Source organism: Epinephelus lanceolatus, chromosome 11, assembly GCF_041903045.1.
Source record: "Epinephelus lanceolatus isolate andai-2023 chromosome 11, ASM4190304v1, whole genome shotgun sequence".
NCBI classification, from domain to species: domain Eukaryota; kingdom Metazoa; phylum Chordata; class Actinopteri; order Perciformes; family Serranidae; genus Epinephelus; species Epinephelus lanceolatus.
Genome location: NC_135744.1, coordinates 9,967,456 through 9,988,291, shown reverse-complemented (window position 1 = coordinate 9,988,291; position 20,836 = coordinate 9,967,456). Strand labels below are relative to the sequence as shown.

At 41.7% G+C, this 20,836-nt stretch overlaps 1 protein-coding gene across 2 annotated transcripts in view; it reads right to left on the bottom strand.

Moving 5' to 3' along the window:
- Nucleotides 1-20,836, bottom strand: part of LOC117270798 (roundabout homolog 2-like) — a 121,948-nt gene that overhangs the window by 8,652 nt on the left and 92,460 nt on the right. For both annotated transcript variants that reach the window (XM_078172229.1, XM_078172228.1), the window contains 14 exons: nt 19,457-19,538; nt 19,162-19,327; nt 18,475-18,641; nt 18,256-18,377; nt 15,879-16,110; nt 9,734-9,858; nt 9,460-9,631; nt 8,183-8,359; nt 5,757-5,783; nt 5,551-5,590; nt 3,859-3,986; nt 2,935-3,207; nt 1,964-2,126; nt 419-676 (listed from right to left, as the gene is read on the bottom strand). In XM_078172229.1, the coding sequence (XP_078028355.1) occupies nt 419-676; nt 1,964-2,126; nt 2,935-3,207; nt 3,859-3,986; nt 5,551-5,590; nt 5,757-5,783; nt 8,183-8,359; nt 9,460-9,631; nt 9,734-9,858; nt 15,879-16,110; nt 18,256-18,377; nt 18,475-18,641; nt 19,162-19,327; nt 19,457-19,538 (2,132 nt within the window). The remainder of the gene's footprint in view (nt 1-418; nt 677-1,963; nt 2,127-2,934; nt 3,208-3,858; nt 3,987-5,550; nt 5,591-5,756; nt 5,784-8,182; nt 8,360-9,459; nt 9,632-9,733; nt 9,859-15,878; nt 16,111-18,255; nt 18,378-18,474; nt 18,642-19,161; nt 19,328-19,456; nt 19,539-20,836) is intronic.

Sequence of the window (20,836 nt, the reverse complement as noted above, 5' to 3'; positions counted from 1 at the left end):
TAAACCCAGTCATTACCCTCCAACACGTGTCGCCCCTGACTTGTCAAGTTTTCCATTGCTCCATCAAAGGTGCAATCAATGCAGAGCTGTTTTTATCGCTCGCAAGAAACACGCACTGTGGGTTTGGGCTGACACATGTAAATACCAGTATTATAAGATGCTCAAACATCGGCCATTGATATGCAAAACCCAAACTTTCAACAGAATAAAATGAATAAAATTACAGGTATTGCTCCTGCTGTGCAAAGCAAATGTATTTGAACAAAACTGCGATGCATGCACACAGTATAAAGCTTTCAAATGATCTAACAGTCACATGGGTCTTTTTTTTTAATACCAAAAAAAAGAAATAAATACAAATTATAGAAGGAAGGTAGTCTCAGAATGTAGTTGACTTGAGCTTTACAAAGAACCTTACCACGCCTGCTTGGCCACCTCGTATTGGTAGGCTCTGGTCAACTCATCCAAGTGGGCCTGCAAAATGGACTGCATCTCCTCGTGGTGGGCTGAGCTGAGAGAGGAAGATGAGGGCTGGCTGAAGGAAGCTGTTGCCGGCGAGGAGGATCTTCCTCTCAGGGGAGGAGTAGGACCTCTCTCCTCCTCTACCTCATTGTCCAAATTCTGGTGGTGGTAGGTCTGGATAGAGATGGGTGGGGCCCAGCTGTTGTTGTCATATCTAGCATGTGGACAAAATGTTTTATGTAGTCATCATCACAGTGACTTTGCTGAACAGCTGACTGCATATAGTTGAAGAGGATGGGAAATATGAAAACTTTTATTTATGTTCCTGAATTGATATAAATGGATCAAATGTTATTAATCTGTTTTCCCTCCCTTTTCAAGTTTAATGTGTACAACAACTTAATTCAAACCAGATTTTGTTTGTTTGCATGTTTCATGTGAATCATATCGTAACGTAATATATAAGCTGACTTTGTCATCCGGAGGTACAGGAGAAGGTGGATGGTGTGACACCTAAGGTACCAAGCTGCAGACTACAGTTGAGACCAACAATCAGCAGAACCGGTTGTTAATATAGCAAGTCATTCCTGTGTTTCCAGCGGCTTTTACGGCACTAAATATGGGTGGTTTAGTAGCTACCCATTACTATGTTTCCAGCAGCTTTTAAGGTATTAAATGTGTGTTTTCTCGTGTACTGTCACTTCCCTTTCCAGCAGCTTTGTAAGGTGACGTGAGTGTTTTCTAGCAACACTTTTCTAGCAACACTTTGCTGTTTTTCTAGCAGCTTTTTAGGCAACAAATGTGGGTGTTTTGTAACAACCCAACTGTCTTTCCAGCAACTGTTAGGCATCAAACATGGGTTTTGTAGTGACATGTCACAAGTTTTTTTTAGGCACCAAACTTGTTCTGTATGGGACGCGATGCAATGTGTACAGCAGCTGTTTAGGCACCAAATGTAAGTCTTTTTTGTTGACCTGATGCTATGTTTCCCGCAGTGTATTAGGCACCAGATGTAGGAGTTTTTAGTGACCTGTGGCTATTTATCAGGTGGGTATGGTGCCACAAAAGGCTTTTTTTTTTTTAATGAGACATGAGTGCTTTTCTCACAGGGGCTGTGCCTGAAAAATAGGATATTTTCTGCTAAAAATATCCTCTTTTTTCAACCAAAAACAAGTAATTTTTGTATCCATACCAAACCGCACGTTATCCACAGCATTGTTAAAACCCACAGTTTCAACGTGTCCACTACATAGTAAGCATTAAAATGCAAGTATCTGTGGTATGCAGAAACGCACAATGCCAACATTTTCTGCTGGAAAATGGGTTGTAACAATGTAAAGCTCTTGTCCAAGATCACACACATGCACACACACATTCTGGGCACAGGTGCAGGATATTGTGACCTCTGTCTTTGCATGCGTTTCTTCTGTCGGCGTGTGTTTTTGTGTTTGTGTGCATCTGTTCCAGGGCAGAGATTGATGAGATATGAATGTAACTTTACCCTCCTCCGTGGTTTTCCTGGGGGTAGCGGTCAAGGTCAACCTCGGTACCAGGGAGAGGGTGCATGGGTGGTGGAGGCAGGGGCATGTTAGCCCAGCACGTCCCATTTGATTTAGAGGCCTTTGTTCCACCCTTCACCTTCTTTTTCTTCCCAACCTTTGCACCTGGAGGGAGACGAAGAGGGTAGGAAGTTTTGTCTTCTCCACACAATGCTAAGAAATCCCTGTACACTCTACTCATTATTCTACACTGATTTCACACACATACAGCTCCACCTTCAAAGCTATGTTCTATCTTTCTCTTCTATCTGAACTTTTTCAAACCTGTCTCCCACCTGGTGTTCATTGTTTCTCTTATTTCGTGTGTGCCGACAGCACATTAGGACTTTTTCTAAATGTTGACATTTCTTAAAGAGGCACCGAAACCTGCGGCAAACCACTTTATGTTGCTTGCTCTACATTATCTCTGGTAAGCCTGACATTTAGCTGAGCACACAGGCTATTGTGCAAAGCTACAAAAGTACAGACAAAAAAAAATGCCTCCATGACTTGACTAAATGTATATACACTGCATAAATAACTCAGAACACTGAGGGATTTTCTGCCATCGCTAATCAAGTTAACCCAAAGAAATGCGTCATGATTGGGTGACATTTCTGGGCTAGATGAGCTCCCGGGGTAGAACTGTGATGAAGACATAAGAGTAATTAAGAACATTATCCTAGGGGTCCATTTTCAGTGAATATGTAAATAAATTCCCTCCTCTTCATTTTGCTCTTTCCCTGGTTTAGTTTGCCAATTCCCTTGTAGTAACTTCACAGAAAAAAATCTACTACCTGTCATTTTATTGCAAAATGTTGCTTTAACTGGGCACCCAAACACTGCTGCAGTCCACAGAGACCCAAGATACATACACAAGAGGGCAAACAACACACCACATAAAAAAACAGTTTATCATCAACGTGGCTCATACCGCTGCCAGGGCGTCTGTCAGTTAGCGAGTAGCCCAGGTTTGCGATTTCCTGCTGGGCTTGGAGAGACGCCTTCCAGCGGGGATCTGGCCTGTCCACAGCCAGCTCGTGGAAGCTGTTGGACTGGAGAATCTGAGTGGTGGCGTAGGGGGTGGGCTGACTGCCTCGCGCCGGGCTGCTGTAGCCTGCTTTCCCCATGAAGTCAATACTGCTGTAGATGGCACCATCAGACAGCATGGTGCCCGTCTTTTCCACCGCTGCGGACGGTAAAACATCTGAGATAAAAGAGGAGCGTGACAGAGTGAGGAGGAAAGGGGGAAAGGGATCATGGAGAGATAAGTTGACATGAAGTTAACGATCTTTAAGGTCATTAACACTCCCTGCTGTGCTGGCACTCTGTATTAGTTAAATACAGGTCTCGAATGGACTTGATATAAATGAAAGTGATTATCTACTACCACAATTAGCATGCAACACGCTGTGGGAGCCCGGTGGAGTGTTCACAAGAGGGATATTCAAACAGTGCTAACCTTCAGATCTACAGTCTCGCACATATAAAGCCTGCAGCTCACCAGGGCTCCAATGAGCTGATGCAAACACACGAACACACGAATACACAAAAAACACGCATACTTGAACTATCAATCTCACACAACCTAGAAAAATACACAATGGTATGGCATTAGAAAGAACGTCAGGCAAAAAGTAGATGCAAACTAAAGCCAAATATCAGGCTTGTCAAATCAAATTAGTAAAGTATAGCCCTCAAAGGCTCTTTTAATTTGTGTGTGCATGTTTGTTTGTGTGTGCATGCTTATGTGTGACGCTCTGTCACTGCACTTCCCAATGGATGAGCATCAAAACTGTCTGACCAGGCATTGCCAAAACTGTATTTTTCCAACACCCGGCCTGTTTATGTTTCTTACCTCCTCGGCCAAAGTTGCTGCCTCCCTTCGGACTCCCCAAGCCTCCATTAGCTGGGAGGCTCGTAGAGGGCCAGGAGTCAGCTAACCAGGGGAGGCCAGGGTCACCAGCTTTCAACAGCCCTGGACGGCTATAAGAGGATGTTTGTAGAGAGAGACAAAAAGAGGAGGCAGAGAACCAGTGACATGGTTAAATATCCAGCCTACACCGTAATACTATTGCTCATTTTCTTCCTGCTGCATCAACAACAAATTGATGTGAAAACTCATTCAGCATATTCTCGCCTGTGGAGCAGCCCGCCGCACAGGCGACAATAAACAACAGAGAGACATAAAATGGCAAGTCTATAAATCAGACTTCTTTCTCCCCTTAACTCCACCGCCCCTAACTCTCCCTGGAGAAACAAGGCAGGCCTAAATACACACTAAATCCACTTTAGAGCCTTAGCACAACAGAAATTTACATTTTAAATTGAGAATCATGGACAGCCCCTGGCAGATCGGCTACACTGGTGCACCGTCTCCATAGCAACAGAGACAGCAAAAGCCCATTAGGTGGTTTAGGAAAGCTACCATGTCATTTTGTTTTAGTGAAATACAACGGTCATGAATACAGGCTTTGACTTCAAGGTAGGAAAGTTGTGGGCGGCAATTCAGGGAGAAAAAAAAAAAGACAATTTACAACCACTTCATATCAGCTGCTGTAAAAAAGGCAAAACATTCACATGCCTCGTGCATCCTGCTCACATATGTTTGCTTAATGTGCAGCTACACAGTGAATTTTCCACTGAGGCTGATTCACCAAGTGCCAAGGGAATTGTTCACAGCTGACTTGGTTGATGGCTCAAAGGTGTTCAAACAATTACATCAATAATTTCCATTTTAGAATACACAACCATACATACATTTACATACATTTGCCTCGAAACGCATGCCAACACCAACACATACGTAATGTGGAGAAGCACACATGCACACAAAAGGCAAGAAACTGTTTATTTTTAGTCCATTATTTGCAACATTTGCTCTAGCTCTGGGCTTATCTGCTTGCTTAGGTGTGACAAAATGGAAAGAGGGAACAGGGAGGAATGAAAAAAGACAAGGACCTTCATTCTTTCTCTTCCTGCAAAGCAAATTTGCCCCCTTCTCTCGCACAATTTGATATATTCAGTGGATGCAAAGGTAAGCTCCACTTTGGGCATTCTGAGCTGGCAGGAAATTTTCATGGCCGCCGAGTGGAGTCTCAAGGTCCAACACTTTGTTGTTCCATCCCCACATACGACCCATCGCAGTGTACTGTACGCCAAGTTTTTTCAAACAGCACATTCATCACCTCTCGCCTCCTCCTGCGACCTCTCGCTCTGCCAACAACCTCAGATGAACTGAGAGAGAGCCAGCGAATAAACCCCTCACCTGCATTAATTGGTAGCACTCACTTCAAAGGAGTGATTAATGATTTCATCAAGTGTACATCAGTGCAAATCATACAGTGAAACGAGTAAGCAGCTGGAATATTGGAACATGTATGCAAATTCCCTTCAGTGTGAAAGAACTCTTCATTACAGGTGTTACAATGGGCTCTTGTCAATGAGAAAGCAGACCGAGCATTACACTGCATGGTGCTGAAATGTCAGTGGGAGCTCAAGCTCTAGGTGAGAGGTTTCTTGGTTTTTATAAGTTCATTTACATTCTTACCTTCCATTTCCGATCAGGCCTCTGTCTCTTTGGAACGTAACTTGTAGAGAAAAGAGGGAGGGCAGACAAAAATAATTGCAATAATTTTGTCTAAAATATGCACGACCTTCATTAATTTGAATGACTGATACATTATTGTTGTCAAGAAATTGGGCAGCTAAATTACTGTGATATTTTAATATATAATTCACAATGTAAAGACGTACCTGCACGAGTAAAAGTGAAGGACTGAACTGCAATTCAAACAAAAGATAAAGCATCATGAATCATACATATTGATATCAGAAAGATGCAGCTATATCTCATGCATGCAAACATTGATGAAAGCAGGTGCAGCCCTTTCATCTTTGGTTTGCTTCTCCATTTATCACTGATGGTATGTCAGCGCTGATCACATTTTGATGAAACTTGGGGAGCTAATGCATCTAACCACTGCATAATCCAATCGGCAGAAATAATGTTGGCATTGTATGTTTCTTACATTTGCACTTTATTATGTAGCAGATAAGTTGAAACTTTAAAGTTTAGACAACGCTGTGATTAATGTGTGGTTAGGTTTAGGCACAGAAAGCACTGGTCATATTTTGGCTTAAAATACCTGGTTTTTGGGGGCACAAACCCCGCTAGAAACACCGTGTTATCTCAGTAAGAAACAAATACTTTTCATGTCACCTTCCCTGCTAGAGAAACAGTGACCGGTCGCTAAAAATCACCCACATTCGGTGCCTAAAAAGCTGCTGGAAACAAAGCAATGACTCACTAAATCACAACCAGTTTTGTTGTTTGTTCATCCTTAACAGTGGTCTGCAGCTTGGCAGGGGTCTCCCCTAGGTGACACACCATCCATCATCCCCTCCACCCTCTGATGACACAGGCTGAATCTCAATACACCCCTTGCCCCCACCACTTAGCCCTTACCCCTCTGTTTTGCCTGTTCATGTCTAGGGGTAGGGTGTCCTGATTCATGTTGGGATAGAGGGGTATGGTGAAGTATTAGGGCTGGAAATGTGTTTTCTTTATTGATAACAATTGAAAATTTTGATTTTAGTTTAATGTTTCAGTGTATTTGGATCCTTTTCTTTTTTACAAGCATAACAAATAACCGCTAGTATTATGCTGATGTCTCTGTGGCTAATTAGCTAGCTAGCTAAAGTAACATTGTTATTGCTGATTTGAAGATGACAGTCCCACATTTTGACATATTTCTATGTTGCATTAACCCCCTTTGATGGCATATGACGCCTGAAATTTAATTAAAGTCTAAAGAACTCCTCCAGTATCAGTGCAGACTGGCAGGGTAGAAGCACAGGTTGCTAACATTAACCTACAGAGCAGTGGTAATGGCCTATTGTGGCTTATTTAATGACTCGTTTGATCGAGAGATAGCGTGAAACTTAAGGTGTGAACGAACTGTGAGTGTCCATGCTTTTCTATCTCTGTAAGATAAATGGCAAATGTCTTTGTCATGATACCATTATTACCACAGTTGCATCTGTTAACTTAATGCCAAGACGACTATTGATCATGTATCAGGATCATGAAGGGCTTTCCCATTTCATAGGAAAGATATAAACAATATCCCCCTGTAACTCTATTCCGAGGGGCAAAGGGTTACTCAAAAACAAGGAGTAGGAGTAAAAATAAGAAATAGGACTGGGCCAAAGTCAGCTCATATACTATGTCACTTTAGAAATGTTGATATGACACATATGAAACGCGCAAATGTAACGCATTTGTGGTTTGCAGAATCGTACAATGCCAGCATTTTCTGCTGGCGACTGGGCTGTGCATTCAGGCATTTGAATTACACTGATTGTCCCGAGGGACAAAGTTCAGATGAAGGTGACACATTTGACCCCCTCTGTTCAGGGGCATCTGCATCATCGTTATTTTTTTTTATTCCAAAATAGAAACTTGAGCACGGATGTAGTCTGCTACATTTAAGTATCTAATACCAATATGACTGATGTTGGTTAACAAATATTTAAACATACAACATATACATGTGTATTTAACATTTCAATAAATCATAGAATATTTTTTATCTTAACCATCCCTGTAAAAAACGCCATATTTCCTCTAAAATGAAAATGTGGTGTTTGGAATTAAACCCCTCAATTTGTTTTGAGAGAAGGGATCAGAGATGCAGCACTCAATCATGTAAATCCCTGCTGAATTAGGAAATCACGGCGCTCTCTCCCCAAGTCACTACAATAAAAGCTGCAATACACATTATGGTAATGGCACACAGCTATATATGCTTGACTCACGGAGGGATAAAGGAATATTTCATACGTAAACCTAGACGCGCCTCGTGTTAATATGCAAACAACACCAGCCATGGTCTGATAATGGAAGGGGATGTTAAATTACTTATCTTGCATGAATGTATTAGACTGTTGAGGTGCGGTGCTGATGGAACTCAGCACAGTTGATGCACATCAGTGCACGGTGAATTAAAGTAAATAGGGCCTATTTCCATCTGTGCTGCATATATTTCCTTTGTTCTGCATTTTAGCCAGCTCAAATGGAGTCACATCTGTGATGACATCAGCTTTCATTGGAGAGAGAGACCCTGGTGTGCTTTGAGATTCTGTGTTGGTGCAGAACCATGTAAATTGATTTTTTTTACCTGCATAGTTGCTGAGTCCCTTCCTCTTTTTTCTCCTCCAGTACAGCCAGGCACTGAAGCCCATGAGGACAATCCAGCAGGCCCCTCCCAAACCGGCGATGAAGGCTGGCTGCTTCACCACGTCTGAGATGCTATTGTTGCCCTCCGATCCCGTCATCACGTCCCTCAGTTCTGCACCTGCACCCACACAGAGAAGAGACAAATGAACAAATAATTGTATTTTGGTAGTTGCTGTGTGTGGAAATCATTTGGGATAAAAATGAAATCAATTTCATTTTCACTGTGCTCTGACACAACATCTACAAAAACAACAACAACAACAACAACAAATGTAAACAAAAATGAATAAATATCTGATATCTGATATATCTGATATAAATTTTTTTTTTTTTTTGGCTCACTAGGAAACTCAATTACGGAAAAAACTAATTTTCAATAAAAGCCAAAGATCCATTGTTCAGGTCATATTATGCACTTTAGAAAGAAAATCAAGAGAGCGTGTATTAAAGACACATGGAGCACAGGAGCAGCTAAAAGATGAGACCATGAATAAATGACAAAAAAAAAAAATACATAGGAGGCAAGTGTGGAAAAAGCAAAAAACAAAAAAACAAAACAAAAACAAAAACACAGCATCAGTGCATCCAATATGTAGGCAGAGTAAATCAATTCAGCAGAGCACTTATCAACTTGAGCTGCAAGACACGAGATTGACAGAGCAGCTCTGACAGAGTTTGATTTTCTGTTGCAGCTACTGTGCTGTGAAATTAGATTCACAGTCTCCAGCAGGAAACTCCCCCCTCCCCATCATTAAGCTTCAGTCCACAGGCCTGTGTTTCCCTTTCTCTGTGTGTTAAGGGTGTTATTATATATCAGTCAAAAGTCACAGATGAAGAGCATCTGGCCTGGGCTGCGATATTGATTCTGGGCTTATATACTCTGGGCATCCTTTAGCCATTTGATAAGATGTGATAGGCTGATAAGCTCCTACAAAAACACTGTCTACTTTGTTAGCGCCAGCTGCCCACATATTGAAGAGGATTATTGATATGGCTAACAGTACTTGGCACAGTGTTACCAGACACTACTCTTAATGAATCACAATTGATTTCTCAGTAGACGTCTGTGTTGTAAAGCGCAATCTTCTTTCTTCAAGTGCAATAAATTGACAAATCATTTCTTCAGACCCCCAGTCTGTGATGGAGACCTCAGTGCCCCCATTATGAGGTCATTTTATTTGACTCCAGGTTTGGTGTGAGTGTGTGTGAGTGGATTACCCAAGATGATGAGCTGGGGTTTGCTCTTGACCCCCACCCCTGCGCTTGTGCCTGCAGCCACCTCCACATGGTACTGCACTCCGGTCTGCAGCCCCCCAACAACCACTGAACGGATGGTTGCATCCACAGATTTATTGACGTGAAAGCGGGTTTCGTTGGCCAGACACCAGATCTGACAAAGACAGACACGCCAGACAGACTTTATTGTAAGGTGCAGTGCATCACTAAAATATTCCATTTGTGACAGTGTATCCGGCGCACAGTTTGATCCCACCTTGTACTCCTGAATGATACCATTCTGTTGGTCAGAGGGAGGAGGGTCCCATGATACGCTGATGGATGTGCTGTTGTGGCTCCCCACTGTCAACACTGTGACTTGCTGCGGAGGTGCCCCAGGTGCTGATGGGTAAGAGAAAAAAATGATTTAGCATATTGTTTTTTTAACAGAAAAGTCAAAGAAGGATTTGTCTCACCCACTACCTCAACTCATATTCATACAGCAAGTCACACAACAAGGTATTCTCTAAGCCAGCATGGCAGATGGCTACCAGAGCACTTTATCTCAATTTCATTTCCTAATGATAGTTTTTTTTTTCTTTTCAGGATGCACTGGGACCTTTAAAATGCACCATTCTTTCATTATACTGAGTTTAAGATTCTATTATCTTACTGGCATCAGAAGTTTTACACACCAAGCATTTAAGGTCCAAATTGCACTTTACTAATTACACATTCGATAACCATTCCAAGCAGAGCAGCAACTTTAAAAATGAGTGGAATTTCAGCAGCCAAGAAAAAATGGCTGAGCCCATAGCTAACATCATTCCCATAATGGATTAGAACCATTACGACCACATGTAAATGCATTCAAAGTAGCTGTATTCAATTTTGCATATCTTATCTGACTGGAAATGGTAAGTCTCCATGTCCTGTAATGAGGATTCTGAGATGGCTTGTCAACAGAAATGTGGCATTATGCCTCACGGTGCCAAATTCAAACTTCCTCTTTAATGGGCCATTTTTAAAAAATGTACCAAACTGGCCTGATAACCTGCTTGGACAGATTGGCAATTTAAAGAGACTGCAGGCAGCAGGAGGCAAACACCATGTCTATGCAACTGTGCAAATCATCATCTCTCACTGAACGGACTCCACAACCGCTCTCGGCACACAGTTTCTCATGATTCCCATTAAAACTATCATTATGTTCTGACTGAGTGGATGAAATAACTACTCTGCACCCAATTAAGGAGCTGCAAAAAAAGAATGCTATCTGCAGTGGATCCATGTAAGCAAGGCACTGAATGCCACGGAAGCACAGAGAAGCCAAAGCAGGTGGGCCATGACGGGACTGTCTTGTTTGCCACCTGGCCAGAGAGCAACATGGTTACTGTGACTTCTCCAGATGGGATTGGTATTATAAATGAATGAATTGAGAAATGCAATGAACATGTGCACAGTGTCTCAGCAAGGAAACAGGGAAGAGTGATTCTATTGCTAGATCAGAGTGTTAAAACCAGGCCATATTAGAAGTACAAAGATTGTCTGCATCAGTGCTGAGACTGACCTCTGCAAATCTTTTTACATCTGGAAAGCTCTCTGGCTCAGTTAACTTATAAAGTAAATAATGGCTAAACAATAGATTTTTTTAAGCTGAAAAGATGAAACAAATCTCCCTGAATGTGCTTAAAAGAGAGGCTCTAAACAGATATGGCATGTCGGCAAAATATTTGACAGCCTGGCAGTACAAAGGAATTAAATCTGCCATATGAGAGGCACTTTATTTCTATTACGTTTAACAAATTGACTCAGCCCAGTTTGAGGATATCTATATTCAGCCATTTGGACTGTATTGACTTTCTAAAGCAATTACTGTTAAACCAACTCGCACAGATCTGCACTATCACAATATAGTGATGATTCCACTGCTCAGAAAGCAAAATGGCTGTAAATTTAAAACTCTGACATTATGATATAGTATTTATGCTGGGATACCATCTGGCATGGACACAAATAATCTTGCTTAAAACAGTCATTACCCAGTATAAATGCAGGTAGACTGTATGGAAGGAAGTCAACCTTTCCAAATTATTTGGATTGCCTGCCGGCATTCTGAAAAAAAATAAAAAAAATAAAAAATCAATACTTTCTCTGTGGCTCTCCAGCTCCTAATTTCTAAAGCAATCCATCATCTTTGTCGGCCAAATTTCACAAAATCAAATCACAATCATAAATCTATTGAGGGAAAAACAAGCAATCAAAAGCTTCCAATGGAGCGCAATATGCCACCAGTATTGGAACACTGTTGAGTTTACAACACTTCAGCCAGGAACTGTTAGCATATTATTTCTCTTTTGGATTTGATTTTCTGAAAAAAAAAAAAAAATACAAAGCTGCTCAGTAGCCAGAGGTTGGACTTTTACACTACCACATGAGCACAGAATAATAGCTACAGTATGACCACTGGCTAAAATATGCACCCAGTTTCACATAGTTATTTGCGCTACGATCATGTCAAAGATTTGACTGTCAGAGATTTAACTTAAAGCTACAGTTGGTCATTTCTGTAAAAAATAACTTTCCATCATATTTGCTCAAACTTTCACTATATCTGCACAAAAGTACATATGACAGATAGTCTGTGAAAAAAAAAATCAGGTTCCTCCTCCCACTTCCTGTGCTTCTAATTGCATTTGCGAGAATCCACTCTGCCTGAAGGAAAACATCCAATCAGAGCCGAGGAGTCTCTAACGCAGCTGTCAATCATGTCAATCACTGCTTGCAAATTGCAGTCAAACTGTCAAACTAGGCAGCGCTGATCAAATATGAATATGTGCAGTCAGCAGCGTAAGGATGTTATCATGGGCCCCAGTGCCTGCTATTATGAGAGAACCTAGTGCCAGGTTTTGTGCCAAAACTAGCTACCATGTATCATCTCGTCTTGTCACATGATCAAAAAGAGACTTAAAACTGGACAACATCAACATACATGTTACCCAGTGATCATGACTTCATATCTGTATATGACAAAAATACCACAGACAATATTTTTTTAAAGTTACCAACTACAGATTTAACTTAAAACTATGTATGTATATGCATTTTGAGTAAATTAATGCGAGTGCACCATCAAGCAAGTAAGCTCCAGTTTTCCAAATGTCATTCCAGTCGTGCTGTTTCAGCAAACTGATGGAGCTTGCCCGCTCAGTCAAAGGTTTACATTAAGAGAAGACAGGAACCATTAAGTGTAGTTCTGCAATTTCCGTACATACGAGAACAATCCCTGAGGATGAATAATGTCTACACTACCAGTAATGACTCAGGATAACATTACAATAAATGGTCACAACAGCGGAAAAGGTCAAAGAGTATGCTCTTAATAATGTGACTAATACTGATATTAAGACTGATGAACACAGCAGCTAGAGAGTAATTTAAAGCAATTAAGGCTTTCAATGTCTGAGGGAACATTTCAGTTTTTACTCACAGCTGTGCAATTAAACAAAAGGCACTTAAGCTGCTTAATGTTCTGCTATACAGGGTATAAAGTGGTAAACATAACCTGGTATGCAAATGAGTGCATCAATTAAGCTAATTAGTTCATGAATTAGCAAACATTTCTTCGTCAACATACCTGTCCACATATAACGTGCAATGTAAAATAAACTCTATCAAGCAGGATCAGGGAGTTCTCCACATAGGATGACCTCTTTTCTCTTCACTGCCCCTCTTGTCATGGTCTCATAGTATCAGTACATCTTCTTCTGAACAGCTATATCTGCCTTGGACTTAAGCACACCATAGCATTTTCTGTTGTTTGCCATTGGCTTTGATGGAAAGTCTGAGGATGGCAGTGATGACGGTGACGCCACAGAGCCTTCTGCCTTTGGCCACATTGCTCACACCAACAACTCATCGAAAGGATGTGAGGATCATTAATCTTCGTTCACAATTTCCCCTGCATGCAGTGGGAGACACCAGCTGTTTTGACCTCAGAGACCCTTAAGATGCCCTCTGCTACAGTTTCTCAAAGGCAGCAGCACATTCCCAATCTGCCTTTGATGGATAGAGACTGTTTTTTCCCCCATAATTCTGCAGAGCAGCACATTTCATGGCTCTAGAGTATCAGTAGATCAAGCCAATTTTTCTTCTACCATGATGCCTCATAATATCCAGGATCCTAAGTAACTAGAGCTTATGCCCCAGTCCACAAAGACCTCTATTGAGCCTTTGTGGCCATTTTAATTGGGCTACAGTGAGGTGAATTTCTCTTTGTATGCCCGACTGTGGGGAAGATGCATTAATGGCCTCATCATGATTTGCTCTCACGGCAAGCCATGTTCCACACAGTCCAGCTGGTGCAGCACCTGAACACAATAAAGTACATGAAGAGGTCCCCAAGCCCAGCCAGTGGGCACAACACAGTGTCTGTGAAGTAAGCATGCAAGTTCATTCCTGACCATGGAAAAAGCAGTGTTAAAAAACAATCCCAACTCAAAGGATAGCTTTTTCCTGAGCTTCCAACCTTATGACATGACTGCCATCCGTGAACAGAGTTTGCTCAGTTGATATAGAGTTGGTTCTGTTGTCATGAAAGTTGTTATGATGTCCAAAGCTGGACTTTAAGGAAAAAGCTATCGAGGGAATCTTTTGTCCTAGGTTTATCTAAAGGCAAATTTGTGCCCCTTTTGTTTTTGTTTTTTTCAAACAATATTTGTTTACATTTTGGCAAACCTGTGCCAAAACAGGTATGCTGAAATAACATTTACCAGTTTCTCTTTCTAATGTACCTGTGATCCTCAGGCAAGTTCTGGAGTTAGAAGGAGCATCTTTTTTCTATGACATTTAAGTGGATTTCTGGGCATTTGTTTATCAAGGGTATCAGAGATACTGATATCCTTGGAAAGTCTAAGTCCCCTTAATTGTAAAAAATTACGTATCATGTATGTATGTTGAGATTTGTTTCAACAATTTAAAGGAGTGCAATGTCTTTAAGAAAAACTACATCCCTCTGTGACAAGGAATTGGGACTATAATTGATTAATTGAATAATACTGCAAATTTCAATTTTATAAATAAATTATGCAACATGTTTTGTTACACTCAACTGTGCTACAAATAGTACAATGTACAATATGTAATTTTCTGCAGCTAGGTGTCTCTGAATCAAACAGTAACAAAAGATGGACCATCATTGTTCAAGAGGTTTTTCAAGGGAGAAGCATTATCCACAGAAGTCTTTTCCTCTTTTCCTGAATCAAATGGACCAGGTGATCTGAACAGCTAAAAACACTGCATAGAGCAGTTTCTTGTTAAAAATCTGTTTCTGCAAAGCTGTTTGGCTCATAGTGGAGGGGTTGCTAGTCCAGCTCGTGCTAATGTGTGCTCACATTTTTTCTTTAATAATTTAAGATCCAGAAGTTAAAGAGGTTTTTACTGGGGGCTGAATATCAACTGAGGTCTCCTCTTCCTACAAAACAAATGGAGCCGCTGCTTTAAACCAGTAAAAACACTAAATTTAGTGTATATACACTTTCTCCAATGCTGTTCGGCACAGCAGGGACTATAGCCCAGTTTTCTCTGATTACTTGAGGTCCTTCATCCTGTTAAAGCATGTAGTTAAAAACAACCAAAATCTAAAAAAGTACCATAAAAATGTGGCTTAAAACTGTATAAAAAGTCAAAGTATGACAGCTTCAGGTGACATACATGGTCTGCGTCTTTCATTAAAATGACAGATTTCTCTGGTTTTGAAAATTATTGCAAAAATTTGCGTAATATTATAAATACTATACACAACTCAACAAAATATACAACATTGGTCTAGTCTTTTTTGACATTTTAATGGGGAAAAGTTACAAATTATATTTTTAACCTAAGAAGAATCAGGAGCTGATTGTTTGACCTGCATAATAGGAGGGCAAGAACAACACCAAGAAGTGTTAACTCCAATAAATTGGACATTGGAACTGTGTGTGTGCGTGTTGGTAGATGGGTGGTCATATCACGCAGGTCTGGTTGGTGTGTGACGAACACATGGCAGCAGGGGTCCACAGAGGAGTAGAGAGAGAGTTGAGCTTATGCCAAAGGAGACAGTTCCTGCCCTCCCCCTCTGCCCACCAACCCACTGAGGCCCAGGCTTGTCACAGACCCCCACTGCGCTGTCTGGGAAACCTGTTTTCACACACAGGGGACATGGCACTGCAGCAGCATGCATGTGTGGGCGGGTGTACTTGAAATGCCATTATCCGTTACTATCTAGCCATGAAGCCATTACTAGCAGCAACTAAACATAAAAGTAGGTAGAACCATTTACACAAGAGCATTTCTCTCATGCGTAAGTAACTAAATCTTACATTCCTTGCAACATAAAGTTAGCAGAGAAATTGACTTTTGTCAGAAATTAATTTGTCGCTTACCTTCTTCCATGGTGCGTGCTGTCATGGATTCACTGTCTGCACCCTGGAACTCATTGAAGTATGGCCGCACTTTAATCTCATAGACTATGCCTTTCTTCAGACCGGCGAGAGTTATGTCCCTCTCCGAGGCGACCTTCAAGTCCTCTATCTGCCATGGCCCTGGGGAGGGCAGCCCTGACGTCTGCCGGTACAGAACGCGGTAGCCTTGAATAAACTGGGATGGATTCTCCACCTGCAAGGAGAGGAGAAGGAGAGAGAGTGGGATGAAGACATGCTGTACGGTAATGATGTGGGAGGTGGCACACATCTGTGTGTAAACTGCTTTGGAGCTGTGGATCAGCATTCACTTTGTGTCCTCTGTCAGTGACAATGCACGCTTAGTTAATCATACAGTTTAATTAGCAGCAGAGAGGCAAGAAACCACATGAAGAGAGTTGTAGTGTATTTGCCAAAGCTGAACAGCACCCCCGAGTCAGACCTTCGGCACAATTTGGACTCAAAACACTGGATCAAAATAGCTAGATTTTTTTTCTTCTTTGCTGGTGCATTTCAGGGGAAGAGTAAAATATGTAACACATACAAGTCATAGTAATGGCTTGTTAACAAGCGCAGAAGCAAGAGAAGGCTTTTACAAGTGATATAAAGCAGCTGTTTATCATCACACCAGTCAAAATAGGCTGAATCTCCTTCTCTCCCTTACACTCCTCTCTCTATTTGTGTCCTCACTCCAACTTTATTAACAAAATGATTTTTGACTCTAAAAGCCCTATAAACACACAATGTAGAGCCACTCATGTTTTTGTTTTCCTATGTTACTTGAACATAGAATTTGAATTTACATGGTTGAGGCCATGGATCAAAACAAATTACCCTCGTCTGTGTCCACTTTCCTATTGTCTTCGAAGATAGTCCCAGAACTGATAAAGGGGACAATAATAATGAATCTGAACTGCACTGGACCTTGGGAACACAGGCCCTCAGGAACATAGGACCTTGGAAATATAGGAACTTAGGAACATAATGTGAACAAAGGGCCTTGGGAACATAGAACCCTGGGAACATAGGTCCTTGGGAATATAGAACCGTGGGGATATAGGAACTTAAGAACATAAGACCTTGGAAACACAGAAACCTCGGAACACAAAACTCTGGGAACACAGGGCCTTGGGAACACAGGATCTTGGGAACATAGGACCTTGGGAATATATGACCTTAGGAACATAGGTTCTTGGAGACATAGAACCCTTGGAACATAAAGCCTTGGGTACACAGGACCCTGGGAACATAGGACTTGGAAATATAGGAACTTAGGAACATAGGACCATGGAAATATACGACCCTGAGAATACAGAACCTTGGGATTATAGAAATTTAGGAAAATAGGACAGTGGAAAGACTGAACCCTGGAATCCTAGGACCTGGGAAACATAAGACCTTCGGAACATGGGATCCTGGTAGCAAAGCACAGTGGGAACATAGGACCCTGGTAACATAGAACCTTGGAAACATAGGACCCTGGGAACATAGGACCTTGGGAACATAAAGCTTTGGCAACATAGAACCCTAGGAACATACTAGGCTCCTGTTACAACTAAGTGAGGGACACTTTGTTGAGCAACTCTGTTTTGACACCTGACATTTAGCAAAGTAACAGATTGTCCAATTAAACTTTACTGAGATATGAAACTCCGAACTGGAAATAGACATACGTGCAGCTGTTCCCATGGGACATGAACAGGGCAACAAAGACTTCAGACAAAATCCAATAGTGCACACAAACCACTTTAATACAGGCACTTTTGCTTGACATTGGGTAATGAATGAGTGTTTTTCGCACAAATGGAGCCTGGTGAAATAACGTCCATGTAGCCATTCAGATTATCCACAAACGTAGGTTTATCCTGTCACTGTGTCAGGCTGCATGCGGCATTACAGTATATGGTTGTCGTACAGACGAGCATGAAATAGCAGACTAGAGTATGCCCATCCTAGGTGTGTCATTAACCTACAGCAGCAGGCAGTGGGGACACCTTGCCAACAGACAGGACATTTCCCAGATAAAGGACTGACTGCAAACTGCCTCCAGAAGTGACACATGTAGCACTTAATGGTGATGTATTTGTCCTGAATAGAAACATTAGTCTTGATTCCTGCATCACCTCAAACCATTCGAAATTGATGGAGCACCAGCTGCTCAGACTATGAATGTGTAGCCATCCGTCAATGTTTACTCCGTCTGTGCGCCAGCTAATCCAAAACATAGTGACATGCCAAGTATAAAGTTCCCAAACAAGCTTAGGAAAGATCTGCTTTTCTGCTCTGATGGTAAAACTACTATAAATCACCATAGATTATAAAATGTTATATAAGCACTCACAGTCCATGTGACCTGCACTGAAGTGGAGCTGAGGACCACAGGGTTATGCATGCTGACCACCACATCCCCCAGCTCCTTCTGCACGCGACGATGGTCTACTCCCTGTGCTGTGGGACTAATGTCTGGGAGAGAGAGAGAGAGAGAGAAATGCAGACATGTGGCGTCGAATATTGATGCCTATCACAAAAAAATCATTATAATACATTCTTATTTCTGTACCTTGGGTCCTGACAGGCTCAGACATAGGGCTGGGGTCCCCAAGCCCTTGAGCATTGACTGCCCTGATGATGAACAGGTAGACAGTATTGGGTCGTAGGTCCTTGACTGTGAACTCTGTGGACTTCACATGGTCTACCACTGTCTGCCAGCTGTTACTCACCGACTGACTGCAGAGAGGATGATTAAATCGAATTAATTAGGAAGAATCTTTTCATTTCTATAGAGGTAATTTAGACAGTTTATTTGGGGCAACACTGGTAGACCAAGCTGTAAAAGACTGGAAGCGAAATCATGCAGCAATGACATGCCATACACACTTATGAAATCTTTAGAAATACTTCCTGACATCGTCAAAAAGACTAATCAGGGTAACAGTCACTCTACGCCTTTGTAGTCCTTTCTTTTAGTCAACTATTTGGTGAGAAAAGAAAAAAAGCTAATTCTCACATGCCGGTCGTTTCCTGCATGAAGTGGGCTTTTACTTGCCAAATAATTAGCATTCAAATTTAAATACTAAAATGGTTTTCACTCTTGTAAAATGAAATGTATAACTATAAGAGATGGGCCATCCAGAATATTCAGCATGAAACCGCCCTGGGTTGATTCAATGCCCACAGAATCACCCACAACTGCCATGAAAGTTTGGGGTCACTAAATGTAGCTGGAAGCCATAGGTCACAGACATACCCAAAAGCCTCGATGACATAGGAGGACACTGGAGAGCCTGCCTCTGGCCCTGGTTCCCATGACAACGAGATACTGCTCTTGGTAACATCAGTGACCTCTGGCTTGGAGGGGGGCCCTGGGAGAGCTGTGGCGTTGTGAGACATGAAGTCTACGAGGTCAGTGGAGTCTGACAAAGGAGGAAATGTAGAGAGACAAAATGAATACCTGCAAACACGAAAAATTTCAAACAATGTTGTGCTTAATATGCATGAAATTATATTAATGTTTCATATTAATTATTTCTACTGAGGCAGACCTCTAACATCCAAGTAGGCACTCCATGACGTTTCTCCACTGGAGCTGGTGGCAACACAGGTGTACAACCCCACATCAGACATCTGAGGAGGACAGATCATTGTAATTTCATTAAAGGGATACTTTACCATTGTTCAACCAGCTTTGTACTGTAACAATGTGGGTTGTATATGTAAATGAACTATGGTAAAACTCTATTTATCTTACCAGCACCCATATCCCCCTGCTCCTTTCTTTTTTGCTTTTTTTTTAAAAAAAAATCTCCCTCCTCATCTCGAAGCTCAAATCCTCCAGATGACATATTTCAAGCAGATTTTCACTGGGTTTTTGGGCTGTTGCTCAAACTACAGAGTGTATAACCCCATTTTCCTGTGCCCCCCACTACGGAGGAACGTTATACAAGCGGATTAAGCGAGTGAGCCACCCTGCTCTGTCCTTCTCTCAAAATCAGACCAAACATAATTCGAGACATATGTCACCAGCCGGCTGCCATACTGTTTCCTGTGTAAAGCAAAGGCATAACCTGGGGTCCGTTTCACAAAGCAGGTTTAGTGAAAACTCAGAGTCTGTTAACCCTGAAATGAGGGAAACTCTGAGTTTTCTGTTTCAAAAAGGGAGGTAACTCAAACCAGAGAAAAAGGGGTAACTCTAGCCTGTTTCAAAGAGAGAGGTAACTTAAGCTCTCGGTCAGTTACCGTAGTAACAGACTCTGTGAACCTAACCTGGTCGGGACCAGGTTTTTCTCAATGAACCTCGAGTTTCTCTCTGTCTCCGCCCTCTTTCAGAGCCACACACTCCATTTGATTTCCTCATTCATTCAGTCAGCAGTTTTGGCGTAGCCTAGTTCTGCCGTCTGTCATTAAAAAAATCATTTAAAAAATCAGAGTCATTATTAGAAGTCCATTAGGCACAGTAGGTGGCGACTTTTTTCACTAACATGGCATGTCCTTTTGATAACGACCCCGTGGATGAAGACTGCACAGAGAATTAAATATTCATCAGGAGATGGTTATCAGACCGCGCATAGATGTTTTAGCATTTCCACACAATTATCTTTTTGAGCGGTACCGTTTCACGTCACAGTCCATCATCTACATACACAACCTAATCCGTCCTTACATTTGCAACATTACCAATCGTAGTCATGCTCTCACATCCCAGCAGATATTGTGTGTTGCGCTCATACTGTATAAAAATGCGCTGTGTTTCTTTGCAAATGGAAGTTTTTTGTACAATGTCGGAGATGCTGAGCACTTGAGTAAGGCAACTGTATGCAGGGCGGTCAGAAAAGTGTGCTCGTTTTATGGGCATCTGCCTTCTTTCTGTTGGCTGAGTAGAAGGCTGTGTTAGTTTAAATAGGCTTAATTATTTAACAGAACAT